The 12,044-nt window shown below is 35.8% G+C and overlaps 1 protein-coding gene across 3 annotated transcripts; it reads left to right on the top strand.

The window, feature by feature from the left end:
• Positions 1,110 to 11,671, top strand: LOC109835968. Of its 3 annotated transcripts, none has more exons than XR_002245758.1 (3): positions 1,110 to 1,301; positions 1,422 to 1,507; positions 11,121 to 11,671. XR_002245758.1 is itself a non-coding variant. In XM_020403925.1 (3 exons), the coding sequence occupies exons 1-3, from the start codon at positions 1,181 to 1,183 to the stop codon at positions 11,444 to 11,446; spliced, it is 441 nt and encodes a 146-aa protein (XP_020259514.1). In that variant the 5' UTR covers positions 1,128 to 1,180; the 3' UTR covers positions 11,447 to 11,671. The 3 variants fall into 3 exon arrangements, 1 of the variants encoding a protein (XP_020259514.1); XM_020403925.1 differs by having other exon boundaries at positions 1,128 to 1,209; XR_002245757.1 differs by lacking the exons at positions 1,110 to 1,301; positions 1,422 to 1,507 and adding an exon at positions 11,011 to 11,048.

The raw sequence follows: 12,044 nt of genomic DNA, 5'->3' as shown, positions 1-12,044 counted from the left end.
TCTCCTTCTCTCTCTCTCTCTCTCTCTCTCTCTCTCTCTCTCTCTCTCTCTCTCTCCTTGTGATTTCAGACCCAGGCGGCGGTAGCAATTTCTTCCTCTCTCTCTGCCCCTTTTATTTTCTCTAGCGCTCAACAAAGATTTAAGGGGAGGATTTAAGAAGGGGGGCACTGTAGGAGGTTAATAATTAAAGAGGGGAATTTAAGAAGGGAATTATCACTGCAGCTATAGTGATAATTAGCATTTATTGAGAGATCTCAAGTTTGAGATCTGCTCTTGCATTATAATTTCTTTGATTAATAAAAAAATAATTGTGTGGCTCCCGAGGACGTAGGCAAGTTTGCCGAACCTCGTAAATCTTGGTGTATTTTTCTCTATACTGTGTTTCTTGCTGTTTTAGGGGTTTAGCGTAGCCCCGGGTATTTCCCAACAGTTCATGACGACGAGCTCCTCCGGTGAGGGACAAGCTCCTCATGGTCTTGGTTTTGATTCAAGCTGGGTTATGAAAAGGCTATTGTTCAAGTAACTATTCGATTATATTCGATTAAGTAGCTCATCAAACACTAAACAAATAATTTTTAGTATTTGAGTTCGTTAACGAATAGAATATATCCAAATGTATATTCGATTGGTTTTCTTATCAAATATCTGTTTAAAATTTGATCATTTATAATTTGCATTATTACACACATGATATTATATTTTCAAACTATTTATCATTTCTATTAAAGTTTTATATACTAGTTTTGAGACTTAAATAATCTTAAATTAGTTTTCTGATGAAAATTTCAAATTAAATATATACATCATATATATTATGAATGAATAATTTTCATATTTGATTTTAATACTATTTAAAAATCAAATTTTTTAGCGGAATGAGTTTACATTGATATTCGATTAATGTTCGTGAGTATTCATGAATATTTATCGAATACCAATAGTTCGAGTTAGATTTTGGGAAACTCCATTCATGAATATTTGAATTTGAGCTAAAATCCGATGGTTTCAAACAAATACAAACACCTTAGTATTCGATATGATTCGATTCAATCGTTTATTTTACAAATTACAGCGCACTTGCAGCCACACGAATTGGCTTCGGCCTTAACAGTAGCCGGCCGGTCCATCTACGCGGTCTATAAGAATCCTGGCCTACGACATATATGGGCTAAGGAAACGAATGATTTGCCTCTGCCCTTTTCCGTTCTGGTAAAATTTCGTGTATTAGTTTTTCAGCAGTAGCAATCCGTATTGAATTTTGCTAGCTCCGCAGTTGGAGCAGTTGAATTCTTTCGTTCAAAGTATGTAACAGAAATTTGCAATCAGTCTTAAAGAATAAGATGTTAACTACAATCATGAATAAAATGGTGTTACTGTAACCATTTTTATTGTTTTCTTGATATGTCAGTGTTATTTTGCAGGCATACAAGGTGTTTGCTCGTTGGCCTGAGAGAACTATTTTTGAGAGAAAAGCCGAGCGACCTCGTTTTAAGAAAATTGAAACCAGGTCAATTATTAACCCATTTCCCAAGATGGCCCCTATTTTCTTTTGTTTATTTTGTTCCTCTTTATAAAGAAAATAATTTATTTGCCTAGAATTCATATTGTTCTTAGTGGAGGAAATAACCTTTAACAGAAGTTACAGAACTGAATGGAAGTCTAAGATTCATATAGCCCATCTCAAAAAATTTTGGGGCTTTGCTGTTGTCGTTTTCGTTCCTATATTGTTCTTATTTACTTCCCTTATCTAGTAGCTTAGCATGAGTAAATTACACGACAATTAGATTGACCTAGAAAGTCTCTTTAGAAGATTGTCATGCTGAATGACAAAATTTAAATTCAATGCTTTGACCATTTCTTGCAAAATGAATTAAGTATTAACCAAATCTCTAATATTAATTGTAAGACAAAGTTTCGTATGATACTCTCTCCTTATAGTTTCTTTTATATTTATCATTTTTGGTCAAGTATTACACCTTTCTAGTAACTCCCCTTCATTTTGCTTTATTACTCTGGCACCTTATGTACAAAAATGTTTATGAACAAATATTTAGAACACACAGAATTGAAAATAATCAAAGACAAAAAAAAAAGAAGAACTAATTTAACAACCTGTAAAGAGTGTAGGCCTTCCTTTTAATTGAACTATCTAGCTAGAGAGAGTACTTTTAATTGAACTATCTAGCTAGAGAGAGTACACAATACTTATCTTCTGTTGTATAGGTCTTGTTCTTTATTTTTTGGAAAAATTGTGTCAATGCCCCAAATGAGAGAAGTTGATGTGCCCAAGCCCTTTGTAGTATTAGAATTAATATAAAACTATAATCCTCGACCATCACCATAACTTCGGAGTTTTGATGTAATGGTTAGAGGAACTAAATTTACGATGGTATCAGAGCAACCCAGGTTCAAATCCCACCGGCCACGAATTAAGTGCGGATTTTCTAAAAATTGACACTGCAATGTGAGTCCAGGTTTTGACCCATAAAAAAGGACGCTCGACCTGTAGGGACATGTTAGAATTAATATAAAACTATAATTCTCGGTACTTATCATAACTTTACAGTTTTGGTCTAATGGTTAGAGGAACTAAATTTAAGACGGTATCAGAGTAACTCCGGTTCAAATCCCACCAACCACGAATTAAATGCGGATTTTCTAAAAATTAACACCGCTACGTGAGTCCAGGTTTCGACCCATAAAAAAGGACGCTCGGCCTGCGGGGGCATGTTAGAATTAATATAAAACTATAATCCTTGATTCTCACCATAACTTCAGAGTTTTGGTTTAATTTTTAGAGGAGCTAAATTTAAGATGGTATCAGAGCAACCCAGGTTCAAATCCCACCGGCCACGAATTTTAAGCAGATTTTCTAAAAATTAGCATCGTTGCGTGAGTCCAAGTTTTAGCCCATAAAAAAGGGCGTTCAACCTACGGAGGCATGTTAGAATTAATTTAAAACTATAATCCTCGACCCTCACCAACTAAATTTAAGATGTTGTTTCATCTTTGTGCATAACCCCACAGTACGAGGCAATATTGCGTTTCAACCCATATTCCTCTGCCAACTAAGCACAGAGAGAGGGGGAGAAAAAAATAAAAAACCTAAAAATACCCCCTCCCTCTTCCCTCCCCCCTCTCTCTCATGGAGATCACAACCATGATGAGATTTCTCCTCTCCATGCCTCCTCCCAATTCAATCCTCTCCTTAAATCCTCCTCCCCACCTCCACCACCCGCGCCATTGTGAATTTTGTTGCTCCTCCCTCCTCTCCTCTTTCCTAACCCTAAGCTTAACGCTAACCTTCATGATTGCTCTTCCCTCCGCTCCTCCTCTCTCCTAAGATTAACCCTAACCCTAATGTTCCTCCTAATACAATCTCTCCCCCTTCCCCAACGAGCAAGATCTCATCTTTCCTCCATCACCGCTGCACCCAATCCAAATTCTCACCCAGATCTAACCCTGAATCAGCCTCCAATTTCATCAATGCCTCCTCTGGCGATCCTCTCCTCCCCATGAACCACCACCACCCTCAAGCGCTTCCTCAACAAGTTCGACTCCAACAGTGACGACAAGATCTTTTCCTCCGACTTCACAACTAGCTTCTCCTCCCTCAAGCACCCCTCTCCACCTCTAACCTCTCCTGGATGATGGCCGAGAGTGATTTTGACGGCGACATATTCATGGACCGCGTTAGTTGCTCACCAATTTTTTTGATGAAATGACTCACAAAACTTTTATTTTGTGGAACACTGTGATTGCTGTTAATGAACAAGAACATGAAGGAACAAAAGCGGTTGAGCTATTTCGATGTAATTGGGCTCTTTGATCACTCATCCCTAAAGGCGTTGACTCATTCATAATTGAATCTTAAGTGATCATTCAGAAGTTTGTTGAGAAAGCTATATGGGATCATTCAGAAGTTTGATGTAATCGAGCTATTTCACTTATGAAGAAAGATATTCCATATTTTTATCTTTACATTTACTGCTCTTTGTCATTGCTTTCCTCTAATTGGAGGTGTTTTATCTAGTTTATGTCGTTCTTTAAGGATGAAGTTGGATTTGTCGATAAGTTGAAAGACCTACTATCATTGAACTATGAACCTAGCTTAGTTATTTGAGTCTTGTTGATTGATAATAGTTTTTTGCTTGTGTTTGACTCTATTGTATGTTAACTTTACTTTATGTATTTAAGTTTATAACACAAATGATAAACTTGCACAATGCATGTTGTTGCCTGTTAAGTTATGTTTTTATGTTATAAAGTTATAGTTTTTTGGGAAGGAAGTGGATAAAGACACCCTAGGAAAAAGCGGAAAGGGAAAATAAATGAATGAGCATATAATATTGTTATCAACTACGCTACAGAAAACTAAGCAAATAAATTCTTTCCTGGAATTAGATAAAGTATATGCTTTCATGATCTTCCTATTAATGTTACCTTATTCCTGATTAAGGTTAAGTCATTTTCTGTTAAGATTACCATATTTTGTATTAACGTTAAGTCATTTTCTATTAAGATTAAGTCATTTCCTGTTTAGGGTGCCATATTTCATATTAAGTCTAAGTTATTTTTTGTGAAGTATAAGTTGTTTCATGTTAAGTCTAAGTAATTTGTATCAAGTTTAAGTCATTTCCTATAAAGTTGTATCATATCATATGAAGTTTAAGTCATTTTCTGTTATGGGTATATCGTTGCCTATTATGTTGTATGTTATAAAGTTGCGATTTTTTTGGGAAGGAAGTGGACAAAGTAACCCTAGGAAAAAGCAAAAAGAGAAAATAAATGAAAGGACATATAATTTTGTTATCAACTACGCTTTAAATAACTGGGCAAATACATTCTTTCTTGAAATTAGGCAAAACATATGTTTTCATGATCTTCTTGTTAAGGTTACCTTATTCCCTATTAAGGCTAAGTCATTTCCTGTTAAAGTTACTATATTTTCTGTTAAGGTTAAGTAATTTCCTATTAAAGTTAAATCATTTTCTATTAAGGATATCACATTTTGTGTTGAATATAAGTCATTTTCTGTGAAGTTTACGTTATTTTGTGTTAAGTCTAAGTTATTTCCTATTATGGATAAGTCATTGCCTATTAAGTTATGTTGTATGCTATAAACTTGTAATTTTTAGGGAAGGAAGTAGATAAAGAAACATTGGGAAAAAGCGGCTAGGTTTCAATGATATTTTCTTTATATTTCATTTATACATGATTTATTATTATCACAGTCTAAGAAACCATATATCTCTTTGGCATTTCATCAAACACTTTATGAGCAATCTCCAAACTACCACATATCATATATCCTTTTAACAAACTACCCCAACAAAATAAATCTCACTCATCTATTCCAGTCAAAAGTAAACTAGCAAGATCCAATCTACTATTAAGAAGTAAAATTGTAAATAATCAAATCATGAGATTTGTTTATGAGAGAAATGAAGGAGGGGAGAAGAGGAGGTTATAGATGGTTTTGAGGAGGTGATAGTCTCGTCCATTATGCAGGAGAGTTTAGAGGAGAAGAGGAGGTGGTCAAGGGAGGAGAAAATAGTGGTGCACTCAGAGGAGAAGATCTTTTCGTTACCATTAGAGTCAAACTAGTTGAATATGTGCTCAAGTTCAATCGTGATAGAGGGGGAGGTGGGAGAGGAAAACAGCGGGGGTCGGGAAGATAGTTGGATTGGATGAGGAGATGATGAAGGTTAGGTTAGGGTAGGAGAGAGGAAGAATAGAGGAGAGAAGGGAGGAGCAACCCTAAAGGTTAGGTTAGGAGAGAAGAGAGGAGGGAGGAGTAATAAAGTTAGCCGAGGTGTGAACAATGATGTAGTGGAGGAGGATTTAGGAAGAGGGTTAGTTGGGAGGAGGAAGAGAGGAAAAATCTCAGTTGGTTCTAATCTTCACGAGAGAGAGAGAGATCTGCCACATTTATGATTGGAGGGGTAATTTAGGGATTTGGAAGAAATACAATATACACAACGTATACCACTGAGTTAGAAGGGCTGGATCATACTTTTTTTGGGTTTTGGGGTTTTTACACATGAGAGAAAGGTTGAAGTGGCTGCTGAGATAGGTTTCTTGATTTTGGAGCATGCTCACAATACTCCATTTTTTAAATAGAAATTAAAAGAAAGCCCTTCTGCAACTTTATGAGAAAAATCGACCTCTTTGTGTTTTAATTAGCAAAATCGTCCACTGTGTCAGACTTCTATTAACAAAGAAAAAGAAGCTATTGCTCTATACAATAGGCTCCTAGATTGTGAGAGGTCTTTCTACCAACAAAAAGCAAGGATTTCTTGGAGTTTAAAGGGTGACAAAGGTACAAGTTTCTTTCACTCTGTCATTAAAATGAATAGGCACCAGAATAAAGTGATGGTTCTGTATAATGATATGGGACAGAGATTTACAAGTGGAGATGAAATTGCAAACGAGTTTATCTCTTATTATAAAAAGCTTATGGGCACTGCTGTTGCAACTGAAAAGCCAGATATGAATATTATTAAAGCTGGACCTTGTCTAACAGATACTCAGGTCAGATTGCTAGCTAAACCTGTCACAAAACAAGAAATTAGAGAAGCTATTTTCTCAATGTCTGAAAATAGATCTCCTGGGCCTGATGGATACAGTGTTAACTTCTTCAAAGCAGCTTGGAACATTGTGGGTGATGAGGTCTCTCTGGCAATCGAAGACTTCTTCAAAACTGGTAAACTATTGGGAGTGGTAAATTCTACATCTCTTACTCTCATTCCTAAAATTCAATGCCCAAAAACTCCTTCTGACTTCAGACCTATCTCTTGTTGCAATTGTCTATATAAGTTCATTTCAAAAATTTTGGCTAATAGATTAAAAATGGTTATGGGTCACTTGGTGAATGAATCTCAAAGCGCCTTTGTAAAAGGCAGACAAATCACAAGCAACATCCTCTTGGCTCATGAATTGGTTAAAGGATACTCCAGGAAACATGTTTCACCAAGAATAATGTTAAACATAGATATCAAAAAGGCATTTGATACTATCAGTTGGAAATTTCTTGAAGAGATGCTCTTTGGTTTGGGTTTTCCTGCTGTTATGGTAGACAGAATCATGACCTGTATTTCAAATCCTAAGTTCTCTATCTCTTTTAATGGCTCTCTCCATGGATATTTCAAAGGGGAGAGAGGATTGAGACAAGGGGATCCTTTATCCCCATACCTATTTATTTTAGGTATGGAATATCTTTCAAGAAGTCTGGACATGTTGAAGATGGATAGATTGTTTAAATTCCACCCTAAATGTGGGAAACAAAAAATTACCCATCTCATTTTTGCGGATGATTTATTATTGTTTGGAAGAGGAGATGTCTACACTGTCCAGAGATTGTTTTAGTGTGTTAAAAATTTTGGGGCAGTCACAGGTTTGGAGGCAAACAAAGACAAGTGCTCTGTTTTCTTTGGAGGAGTAGATGAAAATACTAAGAACTCTATCATTAACCAGTTGGGTTTCAAGGAAGGTTCGCTACCAATCAGATATTTAGGAGTTCCACTCATCTGTAGGAGACTAACATACATGGATTGTAGTGATCATTTAAGCAAAGTTTCAAACCAACTGCAGACTTGGCTGAAACACAGGAATCTCACATATGGGGGTAGGCTACAAGTCATCAAAAGTGTTATTTTGGGGGTTCAAGTTTTCTGGACTACAAATTACATTCTGCCCATTAAAGTCACCCAGAAAATTGATGAATTATGTAGGAATTTCCTATGGGGGAGAACAAATCTGTCTCAGAAAACCCCTTTAGTGGCATGGCATATTGTTTGTCAAGGTAAGAAACAAGGAGGACTGGGTATTTTCTCAGCTACTATTTGGAACCTGGCAGCCACTTTGAAGAATCTTTGGTGCATACATATGCATAAAGAATCCCTTTGGATCAAATGGGTCCATGGAAATTACTTAAACCAAAGAGATATATGGCATGTAACTGTCAGAAAGAGTGACTCTTGGATGTGGAAGCAAATGATCAAGCAAAGAGATAAAGCAATTCTTCTTTGTGGAGGAGTTGACAACCTGTTAAACCTTATTAGCACCTGCTCTGAAGGAAATAAGTCTCAGATATCATCATTATACTATGCATTATATAGTGCTACGCAGATGGTAAAATGGCACAAAACAGTGTGGGATAATATGTGCTATCCTAAGCATGCTTTTGTATGTTGGCTTACAATCCAAAACAGGCTTCTAACTCAGGACAGACTGATGAGAAGAGGGACAATCAATGAAAATACATGCTACTTATGCTCGGGTGCAGGTCAGGAAACAAGAGATCATCTATTTTTTGAATGTTCTTTCTCTGGTACAGTATGGAACAGAATTATGGAATGGCTGAGCTTTAAATGGAAATCATGCAATTGGGGACTCCTTTTAGATTGGTATTGTACTAAGCTAAGAGGAGGTGGGTTCAGAAAAGGAGTTAAGCGAATGGCATTATCAACAGCTATATACAGATTGTGGATTGAGAGAAATACAAGGTTTTTTCAGGAGAAGATCAAAAATGCAGATCAGGTTGTGAAGGATATCAAAATGGACATATTGACTGTTATTTTGAATATGTCCATACCTGACGATCAAAAGGAATGGGTGGCTTCTTTATAAACCTGTTCCCAGTAGATAAATATTCTCAATTTACAGGAAAACACATGTTAGATTTTTTTGCTTTCTTTTGATATCTCACAACAAGTGAGATTCTTGATGTGTACAGATTTCATCACTTTGGTTTATGAATAAATTCTTTTCATTGACCAAAAAAAAAAATTTAGCAAAATCGATATCTTTTTGACTACTTCATTACGGCTGGTTAAAAAGAGGTCCATTTTGCAAAATATAATCTTCAAAATACAAGGGACTAGTAGTTCCGTGTATTTAGTGGTTGTTTATTTAGAATTAACTACCTCTTTGTAGCCTCATTTACACATAAAGATCTAATTAGTCAGTAATTAGTGACCGTTAACTACACGACACTATCGTGTAATTCGAACACTATATTTTGTAAAATCAAACTCTTTTTAGCCAGCCATGATGATGTGGCAAAAGGAGGTTGATTTTGCTAATTAAAACACAGAAAGATCGATTTTCCTCATAAAATTGCAAAAAGGTCTTTTTAAAAAATTTCTCCTTCTTTTAAAGGATACTAGACCTTATTCTTCATACATAGATTTTAAAAACAAAAATATCATTCGTTGAAGTAATTAACTGAATTCAAAAAATTGCCAGTTTATGCCATGATTTGAAATCAAGGAATAGTGGCCTCCAATACCAAAGCCTTCGTCATCATTAAGTCTACTCCATTTTCATTTGTTTCTTTACCATTAAAATTCTTCAAGAAATTGTCTTATACTGGAAGTTCCTTTTGTTTAATCGACGATACCTTCAGTCATGAAAATCTTTGCCTTACTGATGGTGAATATAGACGTTGCCATAGTCAGCACTGATACAATGTCAAATAATATCAAGATTATGTTGGGAATCAATTTCATCTCTATTTTTCTTAATTCAATCCACATATCTGCATTCTGCCCAGAACTAGTTTAGCTACATATTTAGCTGTTAGATACTATATATTTATGAATTCATATAATTAGTGAATAAATTAAGGACAATAAAGGCCATAGAAAGCGACATTTTCTTATGCGAATGCAATCAACCATTAGAGTTAAAACTTAAGCAGCATTATTCCTAGTGGTAAATAAAAAAAAATATTTTTAGAAAGTGAAAAAAAAAACCCACTAGCTTAGTGGTAGCTTATTATGCTATCATGACATAAAACCTAATTATATATTATCTATAAAGGGACAAATCTAATTATTCTCTACTGCCTTGAATAACTTGACTAGTTAGTATATGAATCCACTTTATAATTACGTAAGTGCTTACCATATTGGTAGGCGCAAAAATTGTCCGCTTATTAGAGGAGTTGATATATCTACCTCCAAATCCTTCCATATAGGGATCACTGGGGGTAGGGGGTCGGGGGTGAATTTGTTCTTTATTTTATTAATTTTTTCTTACGATGTAGGATGGAGCATGAAGCTCACCCATTTAATTACTCACCCCATCTGAAAATGCCCCCCCACTTAATTACTCATCCCACTTGAAAATGGTCCTCACTCTTCAAGCTAAGGGGTTGTAATGTTGCCGTCTCATTATCGTTTTTTGGTTGGGCGGGGGAGGGGGGGGGGGGGGTTGTGATGTTGCCTCTTCAGCTTTACCTATGTGGTGTGTTGTGTTGTTCTTGTGACAAACATCTATGCCACTATAACCCAAGCATCGAGGAACACAATAGCCTGTATTTTAGTCATATGTGTGTTTTGGATGGTCATAGAATTTTTTTTAATTAATAAGCTTACTTGAACGTAAATTACAAATGAAGGATGCAATTTGAACTCTCCAATAGTTTGTATAAGTATTCTTCTTTGTTACAGATCACTCAGTCAAATGATATATAGGTGACATAGAGGTTTGTGTCGGTATGCATTGAGGGCTGGAGGTGCACGTGGGCAGGGGAGCATACATGCGTTTTAGATGGTCAGTTGTTGATAATTTATTGGAAACTTATTTACGACTTACAAGCCTCCTTAAACCTAAATTACAAATGAAGGATGCAATATATGAAGCTTCCACTAGGTTTCTTCTATTACAAATTACACAGTTAAATGATATAAAGATGATGTAGAGGGTTCATTTCCTAAAGTTATGGCAAATAGAGCATTACTACATTTACTGTGTAGAATTGTGCTAGGTGTCCATTATTACGTAATGACACGGCACAACTTATCGACAATTCTTGGTGGTAAATCATTTATCTAATTCTTCTGGACCCATCGAATAAAGGATGTAACATATTCCAATTTGTGGAATAATGTCTGCATCCACTTCATACTGTCTGATCGAGTTTAAACTGAAATGCTCTGCAAGTTCACTATATGCAAGTTCTCACTATAAAAATCTGGCACTCACCCTCCCTTCAACATATTACTAGGGAAAAAACAGACTTTGCAAATCATTGCAGGCTGGTAAAATTTCTCTCAATTTTCTCCTTTGTATTTTGCTCAATTTCTTAGTCCTTGCTTATATATATGTGACAGCTAGAGAATCAAGAATGAAGTTACTAGCTCTTCTTCTTCTTCTTGTTCTTACACTAGTCACCTATGGCTCAGCTGTGTGTACTTTGGCCATAGAAGTTCACACAGATGCACAGAACTATCAGCATGAAGTGGAAAAGAAGTTATTAGAAGAGACTGGGAAGGTCAAGGCTGCACTTGAATATTCTGGAAGTACTGTCGACAACCACCATAATATACCTAGGAACCAATATGACAGCCGCACTGGAGGCAACACCGAGGACCCCCCTGAAGGAGATTATAATAATCAAGGAAATGGCACTGGTGACGCTAATAACTTACTAGGATAGAATTTGATTGGAACAATTTGTCTTGCTGTTGAATATGTTTTGTTTGTTAACTTGTTATAAAAGGTGCGTGGTAAGAATTATCGTGTGATATATGCTATATGTTAGCTAGTGGAAGCTTTTCGTATCTGAAAGTATGTGAAGTTGAGCATCGTGTGATATGCTATATGTTAGCTAGTGGAAGCTTTTCATTTCTGATAGTATGTGAAGTTGAGCTTCAGTGTGAAATAAGAAGGTTCTGTTATTACTAGAAAGATGGATTTTGAGATTGTGCACGAGTTGACATGCGTGTTCTTGGAAGTGTCTATCCAAGAAACATCAAAATGGCTAATGGAATTCTCACTATAATGGAAATTTATTATCATGTAGGTTAGAGTATATTTTCTAAAGTTTATCACCAAAATTGAAGAGGATGACAATTAATTGAAGAAGACCATTAAGTGCATTTTAAATCCAGGATTTTAGTTGGCCGATGTGGGGCTGATTTGGTCTCCTGGGGAAGGGTACAAGTTAGAATTTTCTTCTCAGTTGTTTTTATTTAAAGCGCCTTAGTTTTAGTTAATCATGATGCTATACCTTTATACAGTGAATCATAGCTTAG

This window comes from Asparagus officinalis, chromosome 4 (genome assembly GCF_001876935.1).
Source record: "Asparagus officinalis chromosome 4, Aspof.V1, whole genome shotgun sequence".
NCBI classification, from domain to species: Eukaryota; Viridiplantae; Streptophyta; class Magnoliopsida; order Asparagales; family Asparagaceae; genus Asparagus; species Asparagus officinalis.
Note: the sequence above shows the minus strand (reverse complement) of the source record. Positions and strands in the feature narration are given on the sequence as shown.